At 36.6% G+C, this 26,676-nt stretch overlaps 1 protein-coding gene across 2 annotated transcripts in view; it reads right to left on the bottom strand.

The window, feature by feature from the left end:
* TRPC4 (transient receptor potential cation channel subfamily C member 4) overlaps positions 1-26,676 on the bottom strand; it is a 147,883-nt gene that overhangs the window by 25,497 nt on the left and 95,710 nt on the right. For both annotated transcript variants that reach the window (XM_062576759.1, XM_062576766.1), the window contains exon 4: positions 14,938-15,274. In XM_062576759.1, the coding sequence (XP_062432743.1) occupies positions 14,938-15,274 (337 nt within the window). The remainder of the gene's footprint in view (positions 1-14,937; positions 15,275-26,676) is intronic.

The following is a 26,676-nucleotide window of genomic DNA, read 5'->3' as shown; positions in this document are numbered from 1 at the left end:
CATAATTCATTAAGCATGAATATTAACCAAAAAAGGCTATAACTATTCTAGACACTTATCTCACAATGGATTTAGTTTCCTTACATCAACTATAAAATGAACATGGATTAATTGCCTGAATGCACTTAGGTGAAAATTTATTTTCTAATTAATGTTTTCAAACTAACTTGTTAATCAAGACAAAAAATCTTATGCAGGTACAGGACAATTTCTTTGGCTTCCTTCGATCTGTTTTTCTTTTACATCCTAGTAAGTATAAAAAGGGTCTCAAAACCATTCACCACTGCCACCTCTGCCTTTGGATTTCTGCTGCAATGCAATTCAAGCTAGAATCTTCATGATTGCAGGAACCAAGCCAATTCATCAGTTTATTTCAACTGGAACTAACACTGTCAGGAAGAGAATTTCTATTGTCGTTGCCGATGTCAAAATAAAGCCTTCCTTTTCATAGGAAAGACCAGTGTCATCAGTAGAATATTTTAAGTTAGTTCTTTCCTTTGGGACCTGAAGGAATGGAAACTGTTTTCAGGTGTGCAGAGCATACATTGTTCTGGACACAAAGTGGTACAGAAATATTCAACCCCAGTTGAAAATACTGCAAGTTGTCTGAAATGGTCTCAGCTCCTGAGACAACAGTGCGGAGATTCTTTAATGTTATAAACATTAAACCCTCTCTGAGAAGGATACATCACATTATTGTATAATATGAAATGTTAAAGCACACAAACAACCATGGAACATTTAGATGCATTTTGTGTGTATATCTACAGAGTTTTTTAGTTAATAATGCCAATGGCACTTTCACATTTTTCACAATTCTTTTTTAAAGTAATTTCTTTCTTTCTTTGTAATCAATAAGGATGCAACATTTATGACAAAAGAGACTGCTCCTGTAGATGCTGAGACACAATTCAACACGTCTTTTCATCACCTGGTTATCACATGTTGCTTTAGAAAATGTTTAACATTTCATATAGGAGCATATAGAGTCCTACATTGCTCTGTTCTGGGCTTGACTTTAAACTTTACCATTTTTACTTAATCATCTTTTAGTTGACCGCATAGAAAACTTGTGTGTTATCTCAGATGATCTCTAGGAGGAAATCTGTTGTGTATTTTTATTTGTGCCAGGTAGTGTTTTGGTGAGAAAGAGGGATAAGGAAGATGGAAGTAGTACAGTTTCATTTTGTAGTGTTTTGACTTCAGTCCTGGCTTTAGAAAGGAAAGCTTCCCTTCCTCACTAGCTTACCCCTGCAGATCTCAGCCACACTTCTACCTTGCTCCTATGTGTTAGCATCATGAGTAATCATACACTGGGAGTATCCAAATCATCCAACTACTCCAACATAGTTTATTTTAGTAAGGTTCACTTTCAGCTACATTGTCATGTAATTTTAGCTGTCTATAAAACTGCAGAAACACGTTTTGGAAAGGAGCGTGGTGGGAACTCATCGAGCAGAAAGTGGGACAAGCCCATCCTCCTGTCCACATATTAGGCTGACTGTAGATCTACCTTTAGATGATCAGATCAAACTGATGCACAAAATATAGCACTTTTAAGAAAAAAATGTTTGTTTTCAGTCAAGTGCGATGATTCAAAACTGGGAAAGAGTGGGATATTATTGCATGAGAGGAGTCAATATCCAGTAACACAGTTGTTGTTAAACTGCCTGAGTGCCATCATGAAGGGAATGACCCTTTGCAGGGCCACTTGGCAGGCTGTTAAATGTCTGTCAGTTTTAGCCTTGCATGTAATCATCTACTCTTCAAGGAGCTGATCATTCCCAACACACCATATGACAAGACTAGAGCAGATCTGGTTTCCCCTTCCCTCCACAGTCCCTGTCAGCCTTCAACGAGCAGGCCATGGAGCTGCAAATATCCCTGCTTGCTCATTTGATGCACCATAGACATGACTCTTCAGCACCAGATCATAAAAATACCCATTTTGTGGGCTGCAATATACTGCTCACGTTTCAGACACTACCTTGAACTACCTCTACTCAAACCACAGAATGGCATATAAAAATAACCATTACACCACAGGACCCTGAGATGTGGCTTAGAGGAGGCCCAGGACCAAAGACCGTTTAATGAGGATTATGATCCCAAAGCCTCAGTGTTAGAATACAGTTCCTCAGGATCTTGATACCTGGAAGACGACTCAGGCTCAGAAAGCAGAGAGTTACACTGACAGAAAAATTCCCAAATAAGAAGACTTTTCAGAGATCCATAAACATATTAATAGAACTAAATAAACTCTTTTCTCATTCATCACAGTTAAGTATTTCATCAAAAATATGCTTTAAAAACAGAGCAAAAATAGAGTGGGATGACTAATAAGACAAACAATTAAAGGAAAACAGTAATTTCAGGAAAGTCTTCTGCTGAGATAATCCCATGATTCACGAACAGCAAAAGAGGGGAACTGACACAAATACAGCCGGGCTATTCTCTGTAAGAGTGTTGCTCAGCATCATATGCTTTGACAGCACTGATTAAAATATAATAGAATTATGTACAGCCAAAAAAATAAATGCTGACTAATGCTTCTACGTTTGATTTGTTTTGTAAGTCAAAAGCCAGACTGTTGTTCCCAGCACTTCTTGGATTTAAGAAAATATGAAAATATAATTGCAAAAGTTGACATTAACAGAGAAATATTGACCTGTTAAAGGATTCTTGTGGAAGAGACTATATGGCTGTTGTAAAACTGATAATCATAAATGAGAAACTACTAAACCAAACTATCAGCACTACCAAAGTCATGTATCAGCTTGAAGTTCTCAGAGTACACTTTGACATATTAATATTGATGGTTCTAATTATTTTTTTCTAGTACAAGGCATTTTGGGAGTTCATTCTGTTGCAGACCTTTTTCTTTTTAACCAATCAATTATGGAAAACTGGAAATCCAACATTTTTGTTGATCATACTAGAGATATGATAGTTTAGTTTTTCTTTCCAGTCAAACCATCTAAATGAAAACTCTGTAGATAAACATAGTTACTGAGATCTTATGGTACTCCAGAGACCTGAAGCTGGCCTGAATCTTTCACTGACTGTAGTGGAGAAGACTTTTTCCATTAAGTCCTAATTGTTCTTTTCTCTTTAGCAGCTGACCTTCAGTATAGAGGTCATGGAGCAAGGAAGTTAATGACGAGATTTCTCTTACCTACTTTTAGTTATTTGCTGTGCTAACAGCTCCATCTGAGCTAGTCACCCTAGATTGCTCTTATAGTCAATGGAGAGAGAAAATCAATTCTAGAGGCTGGCTCATAGGTAGACTCCACACTACAGATGTCTACGTATGGTCAGATGAATCTCAGCCTTGATGTCTGCTGCTCATATAGGTTAGTGAAAGAGTGAATGGAAACTCTTTAGTGAAGCAGAAATTCATTTAAAAAATGTTGGTTCACAGAACTCCAAATGTCGCATCTCTGATTCAGTGATGAATCCAAAACTTGTGGCAGACCTCTGGAGATTCCATTGTTCCTAGACAACCCTGTCAGGTGTCCTCCTCAAGCTTTGGGAGATCCAAGGCTTCAGCCCTCCACAGAAAATCCATAGGTACGCTGTTTTTGAGCACTTTCATTGCTTTAGAGATGAGAGTCTGGGGGGCTCTAACCTTGGCTTTCAAAAGTGTCAGGGCCCCTGCTACTGAGACAGGATTTGGAGCCAGGAGATGGCTTTGGTGATGCTACTGCTCTGGGTGTCAAGTGACTAGGTTTGAGACTCACATTCCAGACAAATGGATGTTATATTCGTGACAGACACACAATTCATGCATGCATAGTAGAAATTCTCAGATATGTCAGGTACCTAATACTTTTTTAAAAGGGAAATCTTGGAAAGTAAGAAGTCCAAGACAGATTACCAAAATCCACAACTTCAGGGGAAGCCCATGCTGAAAGCTGAGGTCAGTTTTTGGAGTTGTCAGGTCTCTATTGCTAGGTACCCCGAATGATGTTTCACTGAAGCAATGAATGCTCAAAGAATTGGGATTTCTGGAGCCCTGTAGGTCCTCCCAAGTCTGTCTGGAGAGTCATCGTACAAAATTGTACTCTGAAATCCCAGAGTTTTTCTGCAAAGTTGAAGACTTCTTGAAGGCCCAATTGATGGAGCTACTCTGAACAAGCAGCCTCAGAGATTCCAAGTTACCTTGTTTGGGATTAATTTGCCATTTTGAAGCTTACATTTACACAGCCAGAGGTCTTGAAATTCTGTTGTAAATCATAACTATAACAAAGAACTTTATACAAGAATGAAGGGTTGGGAGGAAGGAGAGAAATCAGCTCTTCTTTCCACAAATTCTGACATAAAATGCCAAGTTTTTCCTGTTACATTCACTGGGAAAATCAGGAAAGGGCAGGAAAATGAAAAGGTGAAGAAAACCCCCACCTCTCCACTGCCTCATCATGCTGCTTTTATGATTTATTTCCTTTTAATATGAAAGAATCAACATACTCTTCTACTCTTGTGGAATAGGGACTTAAATTACATAAATTGAAAGTGAGACTTTTAAACATTTGTTGCCATTGTTTATAACTAGATGTAGAAGTAGTAAGAAAGAAATAATAACATGGACATTGTGAAGCAGGTTGAGATGATAGAAATAAATTTGCTTGAACATCTCATAGTTTTAATGGGATAAAATAGATCTAAAGTCAGGGCAGTAATCCCACAGACCGCATAAGTCTCTATGAATGACAGACACCACTGGAAAGTTTTTTACAGCACTGGGAGGGATTACATTAGCAAGTTGATCAGTACAACTATTTGATATAAGTCTAGTTTATCTGGTATAAAAAAAAGGAACTAAAATAAATCTGATAAAATAATTTTTGAGAAAAAAATGGAACCTATGAGTTACATATATTTTCATTTTGCAGTGAACATTTCTGAACTAAAATGAAAATGTTCCTTTTACTAAAACAAACCCTGCACATTGTAAAAAATGTTTTGCCCAAGCCAACAAGATGTGTAAAGTTAAAATACTGTCTTATTGAAGAACAAGATATTAAAATAATAAATTTCTTAGAAAAATATTATTTTTAAAGATCAATTTTTCATTCAGATTAGTTCATACTTTCAAAAAGTCAATCTTAAGAACTGAATAGTATATATTTTATACTACAATGAGCAATGTGTAGTTTTGTATGTATACATCAATATATATGTACTGATAACACTAGCTTTTATTTTATATTTTTATCTATAGCTATATTATGTGTGTGTGTGTATGCACATGTAAGTATTTGTATTAAAAATATTAGTTAATTAAGAAACTAAATAGAGCAGTGCACTTATCAATGCACTTAGATTTCAAAACTACAATTCCAATCCTGAAATCTTTGGACATTAAACATTGAAATATCTTTTTAAAAATATGGACGTATTTTTCTATTCATAAAGCAAGATTCTATTTGCAAATTCATATTTTGCAACTCTGAGCAGGGGAACAGCTCAATACTCTTAGAAATATTCTCTGCCCTTTTGAATAAAGCCTGAGGTTAGACAAAAAAATCTCCTTATGCAGGCTGACAGATAACTTTCAAATGGCAAAAAGTCTGAATCTGTCCTGATTGAATTCATAATCAGTTCACGGAGCTACCTATGGTTTTACTCTTATGAAACACCTCTCTCATTCTCATGCAAAATGAACAAACAACAAACAAAGAATTCCCTTCCCAAATCCATTGAAAGGTGGCATTAAGTTGTAAGACAAAATCCTAGATACACCTTGGCTAACTTCCTATCTGGTACTAAATCTTGAGCAACTCAAAAATTAAACAAGTTTTCAGGCAACTGTGGAAATTCACAAAAATGTTATCCCATCCACAACACAAACATTTGGAAAACTGCCTTCCATTCTTTATAAATCTAATGATGATTAATGTGTCCTTGTAAATAATAATGCCAAGATTTGTCAAAGGCAGGAACACAAAAGCAGTATTTTGAACTATCCTTCTTTTTTTTTTTTTTTTTTTTTTTTTTAAAAAAAAAAAAAGATTTGTGGATCCCTAGCTAGTTTTGGCCTCACCTTTCTCACAAAAGGTTGGTTTCTCTGTGCTATTTTTATTCTTTGCCAGTACGTGATGGGAAGCAAGAGGCTCCTCAGGGTGAATATCTGCACATCAACTTCAACAACAACCTTTCACTATGTTTTTTGGAAAATATATTTTCACTGGACTGTAAAATCATTTAACTGGCAAACTCAACTTTGCTCTACAATGGGACCTAGAAGTTTTCACAGGTACAACACACCCCCAACAACAAAAAGTGAGAGAAGCTGCTAATGATGTAGAGCTCTCTGAAGCGAAGGGAAGTCATCCCAGGGAATTCAATGGGCGCTTGATAAGCCTTGAAATATCTCTTCTATTTAATATCTGGTCTGACAAACAGATCTTTGCTGAAGGGATATGAAGATGATAAGAGGTAACCTCAAGAGGCATCCTGGTGTAATCCAGGGGTTCCCAGTCTCTAGGATGTATTTTGTCAACAGAAGACAGATATTTCAAAGTAACATACCCAAAATCAAAAAAGCAGACCACCTACTTTTTCCCTGGGAATAATGAAACAGGTTTTTGAGAGAGGAACAATAACACATATACATGGTATCTGGGTCCTCTGTCATGTCAGGCAAAAATCTGAGAGTAACGCTGCCAGAGACACCATATATGTCCCAGCTGCCTTTGCAGGATTGTGATATCCAAGTGAGCTAAGTCTGAGAATTCATTGTTTAAATAATCTGTGCATACAGCTCATCACTGAGAATACTCAATTCACTCTTTGACTTCACTTTCTTATCTGTAAAATTCAACTTGATTCTTTTCCTCACAGGGGCAGTGAAGATGAGTTTTATTAATGCCTCTGCAGCATAGTGGAAGGGTAAAGAACAATAAAAAGATTATGGAGCATTAGATTTTCTTAGATGGACTATACTTTGTCTGAGCTGAGAATTTTTAGCTGTGATGTGTTTATTCTTGTGTTCATGGAAAGTCATGTTTTTAAGAAACACTGTTCAGATGCAAATGAGACTGGTCTAGGCATGGTATTATGAATTACTGTATATATATGTATTGAACACAAGGCAAGTACTAGCAAGGTCACACAGTTTGGACAATCAGCATTGAATAGCCCCTCAAATATTTATGGTTCCATTTTACCACCCAATCCCACAGCATCAGTTTGTTCACTTGCTTGATTACTTATGCAGTAAGGTGCTTATCTGAGTGGGATAGTTGTTCACTTAACCATTTGCCAGTATCTTTGGAAGAGATGCTTTCCTTCAGAATTTAAATAACAAGAAGTCTGAACTTTGCAGTACTCTTATAAATGCCCAAAGCAAGATGTGTAATTAGCATTTTTTAAACAGTCTTTTGAAATTCTTTGCAAGTTCTCGAATGAAAAAGAACTGTAGTTCATTATCACGGGGGAAGATTAAAGAAGATGCAATCTATTATAGCTATCTTAATTTTATCAACCCTTTGTCTTCACATTTTATCTTTCTATAAAACAGGTTTTGGTAAATACTGGAAATATAAACCAAGAAAGAATATCTAAGATGATATTTCCTGGATTTTATCTGAAAATAAATTATAACGCTGGATAAATTTTTATGTTCAATATGACTTGGCCAGAGATGTTAGTAAAATTCAAATTCATCCAGGATGATTGTACAAACTGCTTCAGGTTCACACCACACATCTAAGCTTTCTGTGCCAGTGGACACGTATGTACATGTAATTATCATCATTTTGAGAAGACATGAAAGAGGCTGTACTTTCGGAACAGATCGAATGGTGTCAAGTGCCATTTAAGATGTTCTAGGATCTACAAGCTGGCCACTCCATACATTGACAGAAAAGACACAGGTTTCCTGTACGTTTTTTATCATAACCGCAAGCTCTCTGTGAGTATCTCAGATGCTCAAAGAGTTCAAAACTGGGACCAGGTGCCTTGCTATAGGCATCTGAATTGCTTTCTTTATATTTGCTTTAATTTAAGGTTCTAATTCATATGCTAGGCCCATGCACTAAGACAGAGCTCAGCTCGGGCTTTCTCACAGAGGCAGCTCTGTGCAAACCCAGAAGCGACACTGAGGGATGTAGGAAGCTATGCCCTTCCCCTTCTCCCTTATTAATAGGCGTGTAAGGATTTGTAGGTCTTAACACTGAGGATCTAAACTTCATGCCTGGGACCCCAGTTCCATGAAGGAGTTTAGTGATGGAAATACTCTGTGGTTCAACAGCTTTAATTAAGTGCACAGTACTGAAAGCAGAATTCACAGATCAAGACACTTAAATTCCCCTAAATTGCAAAATCTGAGTTTCAAGTGCCTGGCTGAGTTCCACAACTATGAATGCTGAGTGTGAGGACAGCTTGGCCAAGAGGGTCAGCAGGAACTGGAAAGAGGAATGAGTCTCAAACAGTAGGTTTCACCATCACTTAGGAGCCTCTCTCAGAACATCAGTCGTCTCTGTGAGACTGAATTTCAGAGTTTAAAATGCCTTCCTTTCCTGAAGCACTTAAAATGTTTTCCCCAAGAGAAGTGTCAACCTTTGGCACAACAGCTTTATGATTAAAATACTTTGAAAGGAGATAGGACATTTGCATTTGAGTCTTTTCTCTGTCTGAGGGAAGACTGAACCTCCATGATGGGAGAGAGCTAGGAAATGCATAATGGTGGTGGGGAGAAACATTCATTACTCCTGCTAAAAAAATGGGAGAGAGGCAAACTGAAAGCAAGATAATTAAAGAAGCTGCAAAACCCACCAAGTGTCTTTAGCCTCTTTGCTGGGGCGCCTATTAAGAAACAAAGGCATCAAAGTTAGGCTTTGCAGCAGACACTGTATCCTTCTTATCTGTTAAGCTATGTGATTGTAATGCTAAAATGTGAAACACTTCAATATTAGCAGAGCAAGCTCAATATTACTCAACTGAAAACAGGCCTGAGATTCAAAAAATTTATCAAGATCTTGCCAAAACCTGATTCCAACCGTATAATATTCTGGCTGCGTTAAAACATCTTGTTCAGTTGAATACTTGCCTATATATGATCTTTTTATATCGTACTGTAAAAACAGAGTGCTTGTTTGCAGTTCTAAGATTTTGTCTGTGTGAGGGAAGTTTGCCATAACTAATAAGGAAGGGAATTCCCTTTATTTTCTATACTCTATTTATACACTGTAAAAGGCCAGTAAAGATCAGGCCAGAGCAATAATCAACCTAGCCTAAGCCCTGACTCAATTGTAGTAGATGCAGTAAATGCTTAGGGAAAGGATTTGAGGATAGGGAAAAAAAAAAAAAAAAAAAAAAAAAAAAAAGGCTCTTCCAACTTCCAGGTTTGCTAAGTTTAGGAATTGCCTAAACCAGAAATCGCACTTCTGTCACTGTGATTAAGAGCCACTGATTATGGCTGATTATGACCCTGTGGATGGCATTCAGTTGCTAAAGCACAGTCTGCAGTTCCGTTTTAGATGAAAGACACATTTCCAAAGGCTTTTCAAATTTTGGGTAGATTTTTTACTGCAATAGCAACAGCACAGTAAGGCCACTCATTTTGAATTGGAGGTCACGGAAAGAGTTTTCCCAAAGGAAAATTCTGAATTTTTTGTAATAATCAAAGTATTTTTGGAAATGGCAAGATCATTCTATGTAAATTTTACACACACAAATGTACACATATTAGCCAACAGCAATGACAACAAAGGAATAAACTCATCTACATAGAAAATACTCATATCAAATATTTAAAATTTGGTAAAGCTACAAGCAACTGAGTGAAAATTCTGTTATGGCAAGCTTAGGCAGTCCTGACAAGTGGCTCTCCCATTGATTAAATAAACAACATGTGAGTCCAGTTTTGGGACCCTCAATAAAAAAAGAGATATTAATCAATTGGAGTGAATTTAGTGGAAAACCATCAAGCTGATGAGAGGGCTGCAGCATATGATGTACAAGAAGAGGGAGCTTGGCTTGTTCAGTCTAGAGAAGAGAAGACTAATAAGTATCTGCTAACTGTTGTCTTCTACAGTTGCAGGTAGGTCAAGCCAGAATTGTCCCAGAAGTGCATGCAGAGTGGAAGGACAAAAGGTAATGGTCACGCGTTACAGCATGAGAAATTCCAACTGAATACCAGAAAAACAGTTCACCAGTGGTTAATCACCAGCACAAGTTGCTGAAAGAGGCAGTGCAACCTCCAACCTTGGAGATTTACAAGGCTGGACTGGACCAAGGCCTGAGCAACCAGATCCATCTTTGAAGTTAGCTTTTGCTGAGTGGTAGGTTGGACCACGTAGCTTTGAGTGGTCATTATGTGCATTATTATTCTTTATGTCTGAACCTGTGTTCCAGCTTTGTCTGGGTTTATTTTCCTCCACTGAACGGATTTGTTAATACTGGTTATATACCATTTCATCATGTTGGCCATATTATCCGTTATCTCTGCTCCCTGAGCAGAGTACAATTCAATTCAATTAGTACTAACTGTTCAATTTTTTTACACAAGACTTTCTTGACCAAATTTAACTTATGTTGTGCGGTTTGTTTGCCACATCTACACACAGTTCATTCTGAAGTGGCATGCCGTGCTATCATTTTAGAGTACTTTTTGCTCAGTACGAACAAGAGTATATGATCTCATATGGTCCACTTAGAAGTTTTTTGACCAAAAATATGTGCAGTATTCACTGTTAGCAGACATCTACATTCTCTATAGATTCACATACTCTAATAATCTATATGAAACACTGACAGAAAGAACAGATAGGGAACACATTGTTAAAAAGATCTAGTAAGGCTGCATTCCTTTCCCAGGCAATATTCTGAACAACATAATTATGATGGACATTTAATTTAAACATGCTCATAAAAGAGCATAAATCTTATCAAAACAAAATTGCCCCCAAATGTCCATTGCTACAGCTACCCTGAACAACTGGCAAAAGAGCTTTTCAACCATATCTGCTAAGCACCGAGTCCATACAGCTGGTTGTCAGCTTTCTCAGCTGACCCTGGTGAGCTGACTGTCCACTCAGAGAAATTTTAATATGGACACTGCTACATCCAAGGTGAGGACTTAGGGCAGACTGAAGCAGTTGTGGCAAGTCTATAAGGATCAATGTGATCCTTATGTGAGCTGCAGTCAAGGCTCCTACAGGGTGAGGATGGGCCTTTTTTCACTTCCCCTTTGCATCACTGTTATCATGCAAAAAGGCCACTCAGGAACTGGTTGATGGAAAATATTGTTCTTCCTCACTCTTTCACCCATGAGTTTGCTCTTTTCATTACTTTCTTCAAAGGTAATAGGTTCTTCAGTACAAGAAACAGGCCAATGTTTCCATATTATGAAGCATCTGACACACTTGGGAGACCTGAATTAAAAGCTATTAAGAAGAACCAATTTTATTCTCCTCACCAGCAAAATCTTGGGGTTTTTTTTCACATGTGTTTAAGTTCCAGGACAGCAGATTCCTGCTCTCACCTGGAAACATTTCCACAATTGTTTCTTTAAGCTATAGTATTAACCTTATTATACTGACTTATTCCACAGATAATCACTACATATAATACCACCTGTGTAATCATCTAATTGCATAAAATAATAAAAAAAAAATCATTTGAAAGTTTCCTTAAGTGGCTTTTTAAAAATATAAAATTGATAATCTCCATGGAAATGTAGCCCAATACAGGTTTTTCCTCTGAACTTCCTACTCTAATGACACTTTTCATATGTGATAATTACGCACATTCACCTTTCTTTTGCATAGTAGTAGGCAAATGGTAATTACTGTTTGATTTTTGGAGAGCTTAGATAGTTATGGACAGTCTTGAAACTTCTTAAGTTCTATGAGGTATATTATGCTGAAATTCATGTTAAAGAGAAGATTGGAAGCTATAACTCTTCTTGCTCTATTCAGGTTAAGAGAAGTAGCAATTAAAATGCAAATTACATGCGGAGCTATTTTAATGAAAGGAAAAAAAATAATTCTATTGTTCAATATGTTAATAGCTTTGAGGTGTGGTAGCTGCTCCAAGATAACCTTTGCTTTGGGAAAAGTGTTTGCTTGGTTACATTCCCGATTTCTGAGCGAAACTACTACCCTAGAGCTGCACTAGTTTTGTCTCACACTTCAACACTTTTCATCTACATCTAGAAAATGCACATATATATCTCTGCACCTTTCTGTCTTAGGCTCCCTCATGTAATTCAAGTGCTACGTTTATTGTTTTTAAGGATACTGCTTAACTATATAGTATAGAGAGGTGAGATGACAGGTTAAACTGTAGCCAGGAAACTACTCTTAGCTTATTGATTATGACTTGATAAAACTTTTTCCTTTATTAACAGGAGCCATAGATAACATTTATATTTGTATAATTTTATACAAATATTTTATATTTGTATGTGAAAATGCAAATAGCATTTAGTAGTAGAGGTTTTGACTACATTTAGGGCCTCCTTCTCAGCTCTCTCTGCAGCTGGTGAAGAGAAATGGACACATTCAGGGGCTCATCTGTGATCTGAAGTGTCCTGTAGGGATGCCTGTCTGCCTCCTTTGATCATACAAGGAACGTTGGTACCTAACGAATTTCCTGAAATTACAATGGATGAATCCAGAGCCTTATTATCTGTGTGGGCAAAGACACTGCAAAGCTGAATTCAACAAGTTTGAAACTGGAAGCAACAAAGAACCATTAAAGGCATTATGAAAAGATACACTCAGTTGTCCAACATTTGCGGTCTTTGTCAGAGATCTCTGAAGTGGACCAGCAGGTCCACAGGCAACATCGTAATTTGTTTTTTCTGCCGCGTTTGGTAGGCTGTGAGCAAATGTCTTTGACACAACATGCTGCCTTTGAGCCAAAGGTTAAAGATCATAAATATATCATTTTAGATGCAAAAGATTTTGGAAAACACACATTTCTTTGAACATCCCAGTATAGATTAACCATAAGCTGTTTGACTCACTTTGGAGTGGCAGGGGTCTGTGTGTCAGCTATGCATTTGTTCCTATTATCCTTTAATCTCAGGATACTGTGAAAGCTGGGTGAATATTCACTACCTGGTATTTTGGAACACCAGACAGCAAAGCTTCTACTTTCACCTCTAGGTATAGGACAGACTCCTGCAGAGCAGACCCTTGCTTTGCTCCAGTGTTGGAGCATTTATTTCTAAGGAAACAATGTATCAGACTAATGAGCTTTGTATTGGTTCCTTATTTTGTACAAATATTTGGTACAAAAATTCCTTATATGGTACAAAAATGAGCAAATATGGTGGTGAGATATTTTTGTTATTTAAAAGTGAATCTCAAGCACTGACGTTGGGTTGGCATGTCAGTATAAAATGGTGCTCTGATCAGCCTGCCAGAATAATTCCTTTTCAATAATAACACTATATATATATATATATATATTTAATGTTAGTAGCAATGTTTACCTAGCAAAGGACAACACACCTCACAGCAGTGAAGGATGGTGTTGGGAACATGGGTTATGCTGCGCTATCATGGAGAAAAATCCCAGAAGGCAGCTCATTTATGGCAGCCAAGTCCTTTTGAGAGCTTCCCAATAAGTAGGAATACAGACACAGGGTTATAGGTCATGCAGATTTGTTTGCTTAAATGAAAGACAGATGTAGTCCTACCTCCTGCTTCCCCTCAGTGGGAAAGTGCTCTACTGAGGAACATATAGCAGAAAAGCCACTGACTCACTCTCCTCTGAAATATCAGGCACTGCCAATTAGCGTATTATAAATTCAACACCATAAATTATATCATTGATGGTGCCAAGAGCCTTGTCAGCTTGTTTGTTCTAAAAAAGCCAGATGTCTAGGAAAAGTCATGAAAGTGTAGAGAAGGAGCATCTTAACGGGAAGCTAACAGTGTTAAAAACCAATTAGAATATTTTGAAAAAGTGTGTACATGAACTTGTCTATGTGATGACAATTTGAATAAAGATATCAGATTTAAATTCCTGTGATTAAACCTATCGTGTCCTTCTTTGTACAATTTCATCTTGGTCCACACAGGGTATATTTGGCCTAGCTTGGTTGTAGTTGGAAATCAACTTACACTGAATGAAATGAGGAACAGGGAAGCATGCCAAGAGGGATACCATCTAGCAGGGAGGACATGCAAGAACAGAGAGGACCTAGGATAGTATAGTCCAGTAGGACAGAGTAAATGTACAGTCAGACATTCAAGGTTTACATGATCCAAACAAAAAAGGATTTCAGTAAATCCAAATTGAAATGTTTATTTTAAACTAGCAGTACAGAGGGGTATTTTTTTCCCTTTTAAAAATGCTAGGGGATTCTCTTATTCCTTCTGATGAGAAGATATTGTTTGAAATTGCTTGACCAGTTCTCATCAATGATTTTGCAAAGTAAATGGCTCTGCATGCATATTTTAATGAAAAAAAAAACACACTGGATCAACACTATTTGCAATAAGTGGGTTTTTGATATTAGAAACATGCTTTACCTTCATAAATAACCAAGGTTAGTGATAACACTCTGCAGATGACACTGTTCCTTCCTATTACATGAAAATAATTGCCAAAGCATAGAAGTAAATAAGCCCTTTTAAAAAATAATAAAGGACATTTAAAAGAATCTGAACAATTTCTCTACAGATATTAAAAAGCTGAAAAATATTTATGTTTCATGGTTCAGATCAATCACCAGGAAGGAACCCCTGATGTCTTTTTGTTTCTCTCAGTGTAATATGTCAGCAGTACTACTGAATGGTTAAACTCTGAATTTTTAAACTCTGCCTGAGTAGTCTATTACTCTCCCTAAGTATTGGAGAGTAGGACAATACTGTACGATACAATACTCCAGTATTAATCTTCCTGCCTCAGGAATGCTTGGTAGAATTGCAAGGGTCAAAACACTTTTCATTGTATTTTCTTTAGTAATACATTTACCCAGGACCCACGGTAATATCATCCACTCGACGATGGTTGGTGGTGGTCCCTGCATGTTCAGGTCAGACCTGTCAATATGCTGGGAGGCAAGCAACAGCAGGAATAGGAAAGTCAAGTAGGATGCAGTATGGCAGATAAATTTGATAAATGGCTTTCTGATGAACAGCCCTAATGGGCTTTTGGGAGCTATCAGGTAGCAAACGGAAAAGACTGGAAAAAGGAGTCCTATCACAACACATGTCAACATCTTCACAGCCCAGTGTCGCCTCCTCCATCCAGGGAACTCGTCATACCAGCGGGATGCAAGCAGCTGCTGGCAGTTGGGCTGGGCAACAAACTATGGAGAGAAGAGGAAAGGAAGATAGTTATTTCTATACTACTGCTATTAAGTTATTTCCATGCTACATTGCTTGCAGGGACTTATAATAAATAGCTTTTGGGTAGATATAAAAAAAATCCATAGCCTGTGCAAATCCACTCATACTGGTATTACCAGTAAAACAGGACTGCATCAGACTGCCCTTCCTTCAATGTGAAAAGCATAGTATGAAGCCCCTGAAATTCACTTTTCACAATAAAGCTTGGCTTCCCCATCATTAAAGTACACAAGGAGAGAAGGGACTGTAAAAAACAGATACCTCAAAACCGTTTCAAATTCAAATTGAAATTTGCAAAGAATACAGCAACACTTGTACAGAATTTGCAGAACATCAAGTGAAAGTCATTACAAAAATGAAAAGCATGCTGTTCATTACAAAAGCATAACTGAAATCTGTAAACAGTGAAACTAAGTTTCATGGCCAAAATTGAACTATCCTCAGTATGTTCCCTGTTAATTCTCCACAAAACAGGTTTACATACCTGAACACAAAACAGAACTTTTACAGAATATTACATAATGTTTGCACAATATGAACTAAGCACTAAAAATTCCCAGTGCTGTTTTGCTTCACTAATCTTTGTCAGGTTATATTTTTATCCTGTATAATCTTTTATGGTCTGTCTGTTTTCCATGATCTAGTTCCCATTTTTAAAGCGTGATCCTTAAAAGATTCTTTTGAAAAAATGAAAAGTCAATAAATATTTCATATTTTTCATCTAGCTTTTGAAAGAGCTTTAGGTATATTCCAAGCTTTTTTGTCACATTTTCTTTGATCACTAGTTACTGTTTTTCCTATATGCTTTCATTTACAAAGAGGACAGAGAATAGCAGCGTGCTAGACTTGCGATAAGAGTGATAAAAAAGAAGCAACATACACATCAAAGACAGACTTTTTTTTTTTTTTTTTTTTAGAGAACAGAAGAAAAAGAAACATATTTTTCTTCTCATATTACACACATGAATACATTAGATTAAATCAATAGTTGAAGACTTAATGCAGCTATGCCGAAACTTGTTTGACTTACTAAATAATAAAATAGTCCATTTCACCAAAAATTTGATTTGAATTCTAATCACACACACTTTAAGTTTTGAATTTGATGTTTTTGATAACATTTATAACCACAGGGATCAAGTTCTTATTTGAGATGAATAATAGGTAACTTATGAAAGAGTTCTTGAACAGGCTGGGATGCCTAGCAGGAGAAAATGTTATTTAGTCTGGAACTAAATGAAAGTCAGCATGCATCTTTCTATACATGTCTGGATCTTGTCAGAAAATCTTAACCTAAGCCAAATTCATACCTGTTGTATCTTCATGAAATGCCAGTGTCCTTAGCAGAGATGTATTTGCTTACCAGATACTAGCACTAAAGCTGACTCCAACTGTTGTGAAAGAAAAGAAAATCTACTCATACTCTAAGAATCCTGAAAATAGCTTTACAGAAGAGTAACATAATGTTCTCTTCCATTAGGAAAAATGCATTTGTAAGGTTTCAGGATGTTTATTTCAAGATACAAATATCTAGAATAATACTGCACTTGATTAGAGCAGATGGTTTCTAACTTATCTGTTGCCAACTTTTTAAAGGGAGTCTTCCTTACAAAATTTTTCACCTCAGTTGGCTTGGTTAGACACAAACTAGTGTCTAGGTTGACTACTGTAGAAGTTTAATTCATGGACTAGCCCCCAGATGAAGTATTTTACTCTTTCTTCTCAGCATCCAACAAATCCATGTTTGTTTCCACAAAGATGACTTTCTGAATACAAAAGTTTTTCTGTACATTCAGAAAATTGTGAAAGTGTAATTATAAACGAGTAAGCTTTTCATATTAGATTTTTAAAAGAAATTAGTTCTCATACTTTTCCTCAAATTGTGGCTGTTACAGTATGGCAGGACAGATTTATCACTAGCAGGATTCTCTGACTATAAAGATAATTCTCACCCTAATTCTCATTATGGAAGCTGTCCTAGTAGAGCAGGCAGGGGTCTATAAAAGAAACCATAAAACAGTATATGCAGATGATATGCTGCATTTCTCAGAGATCCAGATACCCAGTTTCAAGCTATTTTTAAAAAATCTAATAACACTATTGGCATGGTTAGTGGAAATTTTTCTGAAGCAACAAAAAGTCTGTCTCTTCATTGTAGCCTTTTCTTTACAGTCCTGAGTTCTGTTAGCCATATACATACACTACAAGAAATCCCTACAGAACCCCATCTACGATAATCATATGCTAAAGCTAAGTACACATATGAGTCATCTGGTGAACTGGGGCTTAAAAAATATTTTAAAAAATATTTTACACAAGTATTTTATAACTAATAGAAATAGAAATACACTGTGACATTATTTTGCCATTTCTGCTTTGCCTATGCCAAAATATTTTCACTGTGGTATATTTTTTCTTCCTTAACTGGAGATTTTACAGTTGAGGTATTTGAAGTATCTTTTGTATTGTTGGAACTGTGCTGTATGTTATTTGACTTTGACATTGTCTCTGTATAATTAGCAATTAGCATGTTTTTATTTTCACATTACAATGGCTTCTACTAGCTTCCAGCAGTTTGTAATTATGTGAGGGATTCTTCTGTAATGATTATTCCTGGTTGCACATCTTAGATCCTTCACAGAGCCTGCCCTTCTGAAAATGTTTTTATATTCATTCTCTCAGTTGTGATCTGGGAATTGGCTCCTCCCTGAGACTGGTAAAAATCAGAAATTATTTACTGTATCAACAATCTGGTATAAGTAATAGCAGAGTCTAATTTGAGTGATAGTCAAGCACACCCACATCCCAAGTTTCATTTTTACTGCTGATTAAATGTGATCTATAATCTTCTATAGTACTGTAGCATGTCCCACAGTCAATAGAAATCATAAAGAAAAAATGTAAGCAATCCTATTAAGTATAGATTGTATTTTTACAAATAATATATTTTCCATCAGTTATAACATTTTCCTTCTTTGTAACATGCTAGCACCTTGAAGTACCTATTTCATTGCATTATGAACTACACAAAGATATCATAAAAGCATATATAATGGAGCATTCATTTTTACACCTATGATGCAATCTAACAAAATGCAAGATCCAGATTAAATTCCCATTTTGAGCTCAGAAGATGGTTTAGTGTATATAATATGTAAAAAGAAAGTGATATCTCATCTAGAAATTGAAAGGTGTCAAAGGAAAATAATTTCCTTTTTGACTTCTTTATATATGCTGGGTGTAACTGTACAGTACAACACAAACATCTATCCCTGATATCATTCTCTAATGAGTGAATTTTAAAGAGGATCTTTTGAGGGAGAGGAGGCAAAAGTTAATGATTATCATCAAGTTTCTTAATGGCATTTTTTTTAAAACCACAGACCAGATTCTCCACTGTGCTGTTTGCACTCCCATGCCAGTCAAAACCAGTAGGAAAATTAGTACTGAGGTCTGCTATTTTGTCATACACATTTTTCAATGGTTGCACTGCAGTTCAGCATGAATCATATCCATTGACTTTTTCTCTCTATAGAACATTTTTATTTTTCATATTTTACATATTTCCCAGATATTTTATGAAAACTCAAGCTTTTCTAGTTATTTTAACTTCAAACTTAGATGTCAAAATTCTCTGTCTACTAGTAGTGAAAAGTATATTTGCTTGGCAGTAATGATAGTTTGAAGTCCAGTCTCATTAAATAAACTCCTGATTTTGTTAGACTGTTTTACCCTCTAGAGATGTCATTATATCTTCAGTGCACTATTTTCTCTATATCTACAGATTATATTTGTAGACTTAGGTACTAACTCTAGGAGGACTAGCTCATTAAGGCAAATGACATTTAATTGCAGTTTAAATGCTTTAACTTGGTTGACTGGATCAGCATTACATTTTCCCTTCTAAAAGCTAGTGACCATGTTCTGGACTCCTTTGGGTATATTTATACTGTCTGTTTTTTGCCTCAGGCCAGAATCCCCAATTTCTGTACCAATTATTGTGAATCTTCTCATATCCATCCTGTTCAAGTCTAATGCCATCTGGAGCAGACCAGCATCATGATCATGATTTTAGTAGGAAGCAGACCACCAGGTCATCTTCCTTCTGTTCTGCCTGTGGCTTCCTCAGTAAGGGAACTAGCCACCTAACTGGAGATTAGAGCACTAGAGCAAATCAGCTCATGTATTGTTGGGACAATTAAATTCAGATCAGCTCCCTATAACAAAACATATTCACAACACAGGCACCTTCATCATAAAGTTTGGAGTTCACACTGCTGTCACTAAGATCAGAATATGATGCTGGAGTTTTCTTATTATAATTATCCTACTGCTGATCACAGAGTATGAGGAGAAAGAAAACAAAGGAAAAAAGTGAAGACTCTAAAATGCTTCCTTGAAAGGATTAATGAACATTATTATATAAAGAGACTGGAGTTTTTAATTTGAACATTTTGATTTTCCTTTCTGCCATATCAACCCAAGCATGGGCTCTTCATTTGATTCATTGCTATTGCCAGTAAAATGATTCAGCACACAGAAAATTAATAAACAATTATTAAATAAGTCAAGACTTATCTATAATTGGAGTGATTCTGATTAATTGCTTAAAAAAGGCACTGGACACTGAAAATGGGATGTAGTTCTTAGGAACCAGTTATGCATGAATAGCTTTGATAGACTTCCCAGTTGTACAGTGAATCGCTGTTGGTTTTGGGATGAGTATATAAAACTTCAAAGCTAGTGAAGTACATCTAGTTTCATTCTGTGTAAGTATTAGACTTATCACAATTCATAATATTTTGTAGAGAAAGACAATTAAAAAGTATCTGCAGAGATAACATAATATGATTTTTTTTCTGTCAATTACATTAGGTCACCGTTTTGTCATATCTAGCTGGTGTATTTCTCTACATAGCAAATTAGGAAATGAGACTGATATTTATATGTAAAGTCCTGCATATGGGACAGAATAACTCTTCACAATAGTACAGGCTGGGACTGACTCTCTGGGGAGCGGTCTTTGCAGAGGAGACCCTATTATGTCCAGTTTTGGGTCCCCCCCACCACAAGAGAGACATTGGCAAAGTGGAGTGAGTCCAATAGGACCCTTCAAGGGGTTATAGGGAAGGATCACATAATATGCAAGAAGACAAAAAGGTGCTGACTGTGTTCAGCCTGAAAAAGAGAAGAATAATGGGGAGGTGAGGAAGGGCTAAATGCTGTCTTCCACTAATGAAAAGGAGGTTATAGGCAGAAGAATGCTTTTCTCAGGAGAGCACAATGAAAAGAAGAGGATGCTTGCAAGTTGCAGCAAGGAAAGTTCTGGTTTAATTTATGGAAAATATTCTTCCTGATGAGAGCAGTTAAAGACTGGCACATGCTGCCAGAGAGATGCAGAATCTCCAGCTTTGGAAATATTCAAAACTTGACTAGACAAATTCCTGAGCAACCTGATTTAACTTTGATGTTAAATCAAAGTTTTGTTTGGCAGGAAGTTGGACCAGATGATCTTGATATGTATCTTCCAACCAAATATTTTAATATGATCCTATATATACTATTGCATTAAGCTATGCAGCATCTTTTGTGGAAACAAAATTCTTAGTAATGCTAGGGTAATAGAATTTATGGGTTTGAATTTATTTATTTAGGATTGAATCACTTTCCCAGGAATATTAGTTGTTACATGGATCTTTTTCACAACTGGTTATTCCCTTTGAACAGAGGTAGAGCCTGTCTACTTCGTATCATTGAGATATATTGCCAAATAAACAAAACTGCTTCAGCTATTCCACACATTTGTACTGTAGTAATCTATGCATCATGTGAGGGAAAAAAGAGGTCTTCAGATACACCCGACAATAAAAAATTGCTGTCTGCACTAATATTTTCTACAAAATAAATTAACCAATAAAAGAACAGACATTATTTCTTATTTTCAATGAGAAAATAGAACGTTTATAATTTATTAAGTATATGTTCCTGTTTATAGACTGAAAGTAGTACATATTCTATATGACTTTATATTATTAAAACAGATAGAAATAACTACATTGTTCATAGCATATAGTTCATGTAAATCATGCTATCCCCTCAAACCACTTTTGGAATAAACAGCCACTGTCAGCCAGGGATTGTTCAAAGAAACAAACTCTGAACCAATTGGCAATTACCAGTAACGTTTCCTACATCTAAGCTGTTTTTATGTCCTATACTAGAAAGACGTCTAAGCATTAACCAGCCAGCCAGAAGGAGTAAGAATCTGAGTTAATTACAGTCCCACTCGATGATGGAATCAAGGAGCACTCTCATATGCAGCTTGTTGTACCATTTTGTCAACTTTTCACAGCTGACGTATTGCCAGAAGGAAAAACTACAAATCAGTCAACCAACTTCTCAAAGTTCATGAAGTTTCAAATATCTTGAAAGCAACTGAAGCACAGAAAGCAGTGTGAGTTTCACGGGGGAAAAAGTGTAGCTGGGAATAGCTTTCAGTGAGGGAAAGGTAGGAAAGCGACTGAAAAAGCTATGTTCCTCTTCTAGGTAATACTTGTTTATCTGAAAATTTCTATAGGTATCACTCTTTATTTATCTAGTTTGTTGCAGGGACCAAAAGCAGGTAAGGAGACACTGCTAGCTTCATTTTCCACTTTTTGACATCCTTTCAGACCTGAGCAGGGTATTGAGATAATTGGAAGAAACAGGATGACAGTATTTTTTTTATTCTATGTTTTTTATTATCTCCTTTTCTCCATTGTTAGGCTATTTACCTGTCCATGTGGAGACACTCTTCTTGGAGCAGTGATATTTTGTCAAGTTATTTGATTTTTAAATCAGCTGTATTTTTTTTTCCTGTAAAAACAATAATAATCACCCTCCATTACCATGATGCAAATTTGGGTTTCAGTCTGCTAGCTCAGCTCATAAAGTACTATCTTGCATCCTGATGTGAAAAATGGATTGGCACAGCTCCTATAACTGACTCCAAGCTTATACTGTTCTAGTCAAGTGGTAAGAGATCCAGCAAATGAGTCATGTTGAAGTCCAAGGTTTCCCACTTTCTTTAAAACTGGCTGTTTATTATGTCAAGCTTGTGTGGAACTGAAGATGCCAAAGTTCCCTGAAATCAGTGTGAATCCAGCTCTTGGAAAAGCATAATACTCATCTGAAGGCTGACTGAATACAGGCATCAGGGGAAAATAAAAAACAGACTGATTTCAAAGATATTTTAATTAAAGTGATAAACTGCATACTTCCTTTTGAAAGTTATCTATTACCATGTTGCAGGGAGGTCTGGCTTTGTAGTTCCGTTAATATACATAAACAGACTGCATATAGTTACTCAGTCTGCTTTTCTTTCTCTTCAGATACTTTTCATCTTTTACTTGTTCCTCTTGTTTAACTTGGCCATGTGTTTATCTGAGAATGTTAAATGTTGAGAAATCAAATTAATCACCTAGTTACTGCATAAAGACTAAGCTGAAATGATAGGTCTTTGGCAATGAGCATTATTCTGAGATAATTTGCAGGAGAGAAATATGTTTCATAATGATTCTATAGCAGATGCATAAATTATATCTGTCACTATTACAAGTGTTGCCTTCATGAAACCTTCCTTCTGGTCTTCTGAGATGATGGTTTTCAATCAGTTCATTATCTGTGCAATTCACCTTTCTTCCTAGTTTTGCCTTACGTAAGTTCAGAGGGACTGTTCTTGGATGGCCAACTGACAGCTGCCACTGTACAGCTTCTGTGTTTAAACACAGAATATCAATCTTGGAAAGGATTAAAGGGAGTATAATTGCTCAGCTGAAAGCCCTGCTCTCTGAAAGCTTTTTCACACTTGGGACAGGTTGTGGCTCAAGAAAATATCCCACTGAGAACAGATCTAAGAAATTCTACCATCCCTTTTATGCTTTCCCATAACTGGAAGATATCTACTATAGCTGGTAATAAAATTATGTGTACCGGGCACCTGCCAGCCTGGAGAAAAAACAATAGTCCTTGGGTAGCTTTTTTCCTTTCAAAGCTTTGTAGTTAACAGTAGGAAGGTGAGTAGGAACAATGAAATGCTGGAGCTACTTTCAGTGTTCTCAGTACTGAGAGACACCTGAACACGGCTGGTTTCTTTCATGGTATAAGATAAGAAAAAATGAAAGAATCAATAAAAAATCTGCTTTATTACAGCTTTTGCATATGTATCACTTTTAGGGCTACTATTTTTAGGGCTATTTTCAGGCTGTATCCACACTGAGAAATGAAATAGTGACCGAGTTTGATCACTGGGCCCCAGCCATCCACACTACCTATGTAATAAAATCTCCAGTTCTGACATCTCTAGCTGACCCTACACAAAACAAATCTGCAGCTTACCCTAGCTAGTTTCGATTTGAATCCCTTTGTGTCACTTGGTCTCAGGGCCAGGGTATGGACCTTGTTCTGCTTTTATTTAGTAGTACAAAGTCTCAAAGACCAATTCTCTTTACAAGGTTTTACTTTCTTATGTGATATATTTCTGTGTTAGACTGGCTTTTCTAAAATTGATTGCAGACCCCTAGGAACCTCACAACTCAGAAGGCCCAGATATGTTTGTCTGCCAAGCTTCCACAGACATTTCTTATGGAGATGAAAAAGACCTCACTGGATTATAGTTCCAGGCAAATAAATGTATTTTATTTAAAAATGCGGAAGAAACTGACAATTTACAAAAAGCAATAGCAGTGGAAGAGGTATATCGTGTATATGGAATGGCATAAGCAAATGCTGCATTTTGGCCCCTGAGAATTTGAGGACACATTCTTCCTCGAGAAACCATAACAGATTGCTCAGCAGAAGAGAAATGTACACCACAGGCTGTTGCCACTGCCTGCATGAATGCCCCAGCAAGTAAGAAAGGGTACGCTTCTAAGAAACAGCTGATATTTAACCCTTCTGAAATATAGGTCACTGGTACTCTGAAGGAATATTCACTTTCATTTTCTTTGCACTTGCCTTTTGTATTAGAACAAATGTATCCTGATCATATGCATGAAATCATGGTTCCTTATACGGAAATTTATTCTGAACTAAGGCAGTTATTATAATAAATGATAAAGGAACTTATTGTATAGTAAAAGATAATAGCAACAGACTGATAAAATGTTCCAAGCAAACCAACAGAAACATCGAAGATGCAATATGAAGTGCAATTTAAATTTAGATTGTGCATATACCCTTCCCATCCCTTGCACTTGAGCAAAACATACAGGCTATAAAGAAACAAGCCAGCAAGACTCCTGCCTTGATCCACAGGCAGGCTTGGCCTTATATATTGACCTGAATATAAGGAAGAATTTCTTCCCTGTGAGAGTGACGGAGCACTGGCACAGGTTGCCCAGAGAGGTTGTGGAGTCTCCTTCTCTGGAGATCTTCAAGGCCCGCCTGGATGCAACCCTGTCTAACATGCTCTAGGTGACCCTGCTGAGCAGGGGGGTTGGACTAGTTTATCTCCAGAGGTCCCTTCCAACCTTACTGATTCTATGATTCTGTGATTCTGTGATTCTTGGTTATACCTTGCGAGTTAGACCACTGCTCAGTGTCTATCCTTCTCCACAGCATTCAGCCGGCAGCTGTAAAGGCCTGATACTAATCCCATCAAATGAAATAATCGGGAAAACAAGATCTCTTATTTACCAAACACTCCTCTTAAATTTACTCCCTAAATAGCACTTTGGTAACGATGGTGAGATCTCTGCTCCTCTTATTCCTTATTTTTGCCTATTCTACACCAGTAAGGTTCAATCCTGAAATAGGCTGAAGCGCTTTTGATTCCAGTCTCCATTGTCACCACAAAACTGATTTATTCAGTATTCAAACACTTCAGTGAAAGGCAGAAAGGATGGCAGCCAAAACAATCTGTACTAGGGTACCTAAACTACAGTGTTAACTAAACCATATCGTAAATGCACAGGGAACCAGAGACAGTATAACTGTAACTTTTAACTACAAGCTCCCTTAGTACTGCATTTTAGAATTTCAATGATAATCTAACGTCAGGTTTTTTGTAAAATCCCATCATGCATTGAACTGACATAGAATCCTTAATTCTCAAACTATGATGCTTATGATGGCAAAAACTCACCTCCTGTTTTGAAAAGAAGACCTGATGACAGATATATCTCACTGCTGTTTCAGGAAAACATTATTCTTTCTCTGAAGTACTGAACTTTCTGGCCTTGTTACAAAACCCAGCTTTTTCAGGGAAATTTGGTGAGGATACAAGCCAAAGGACCCAAGTCAGAGAGAGTAATATTTATATTTATTTTGGCAGAACTACTGTGTAAGGACTATAGTCAATTTGTACTAGTTGCATTTGTGAAAGAAGGAAAGCAGAAAGGAGTAACTTCTTTGCCTTATTTTTCCACTTGAAAATTATAGCATAATCATTTTTACCTAACGGTTTTGAGGTGATAGCATGATAACAAGTAACATGTTGGAAGACAAAGAATAATTCACATTTTCTAAATGATACGTTGTGTTAATTATCAGTTACTATCACTACTATTACTTCTGTCACTAAATAATTGTATTTCACTCCTGGGGAAAAATATATGGTTGAGTATGTATATTCTATCTGGAAAAGTCACAATACAACATTTAATTTTCTTCAACTGAATATACTTCAATTAAGTATCAACAAGGTCTTATTTAATCATTTTTTGCATACATTAATTTGAACTGATTATATCTGGAAAGACCTGTCACAGGGAACAAAATGCGCTCCCACTCCTAGACCACTTTTGCCAAGGCTCAGTACAGCATAAAAAGATACTTTCACAGCCAGGTTAGGAAGACCCAAACTTAACTGGCTAACAGAAATGGTGATGACCTCTCTCTTTTCAAGTGTGATTATGCTACTTACCTCTGATGTTATTTGACTAACATATTTTCATTGAGAATAGGGCCACATGGAATGAAAGAAAAGAATTTTCAGTATCCTTAAGAGCTTTTGCTTTTATTTCAGGATTTTTACTTTGATTTTGAATAAGCTCACTACATGTTCCCAGCTTTAGAAATAATGATAGGTAGGTGCACGGGTTATGGTGGTGAAAGGGAAGTTTCAGGCAAAAGTAAAGAGCGGGTCTGAGAATGGACAGTAGTCCAGAGAACTTTGATGCATGCATATTTTCTATTTAAATTGTTGGTGGAAAAGCTGTAAGTATCTTGGATTCTGGAGCACTAATACTGTTTAGGAGGTGCTGATCTGAGACCAATTCTGTAAGCCAAATACAACCTGTCCAGAGTGCACAGATGAGATCTTGTACCTAATACAAGATAATTAAAGTAATAAAATGTTCAAGATTTTTCCCTCCAAAAAGCC

This window comes from Rhea pennata, chromosome 1 (genome assembly GCF_028389875.1).
Source record: "Rhea pennata isolate bPtePen1 chromosome 1, bPtePen1.pri, whole genome shotgun sequence".
NCBI classification, from domain to species: Eukaryota; Metazoa; Chordata; class Aves; order Rheiformes; family Rheidae; genus Rhea; species Rhea pennata.
Note: the sequence above shows the minus strand (reverse complement) of the source record. Positions and strands in the feature narration are given on the sequence as shown.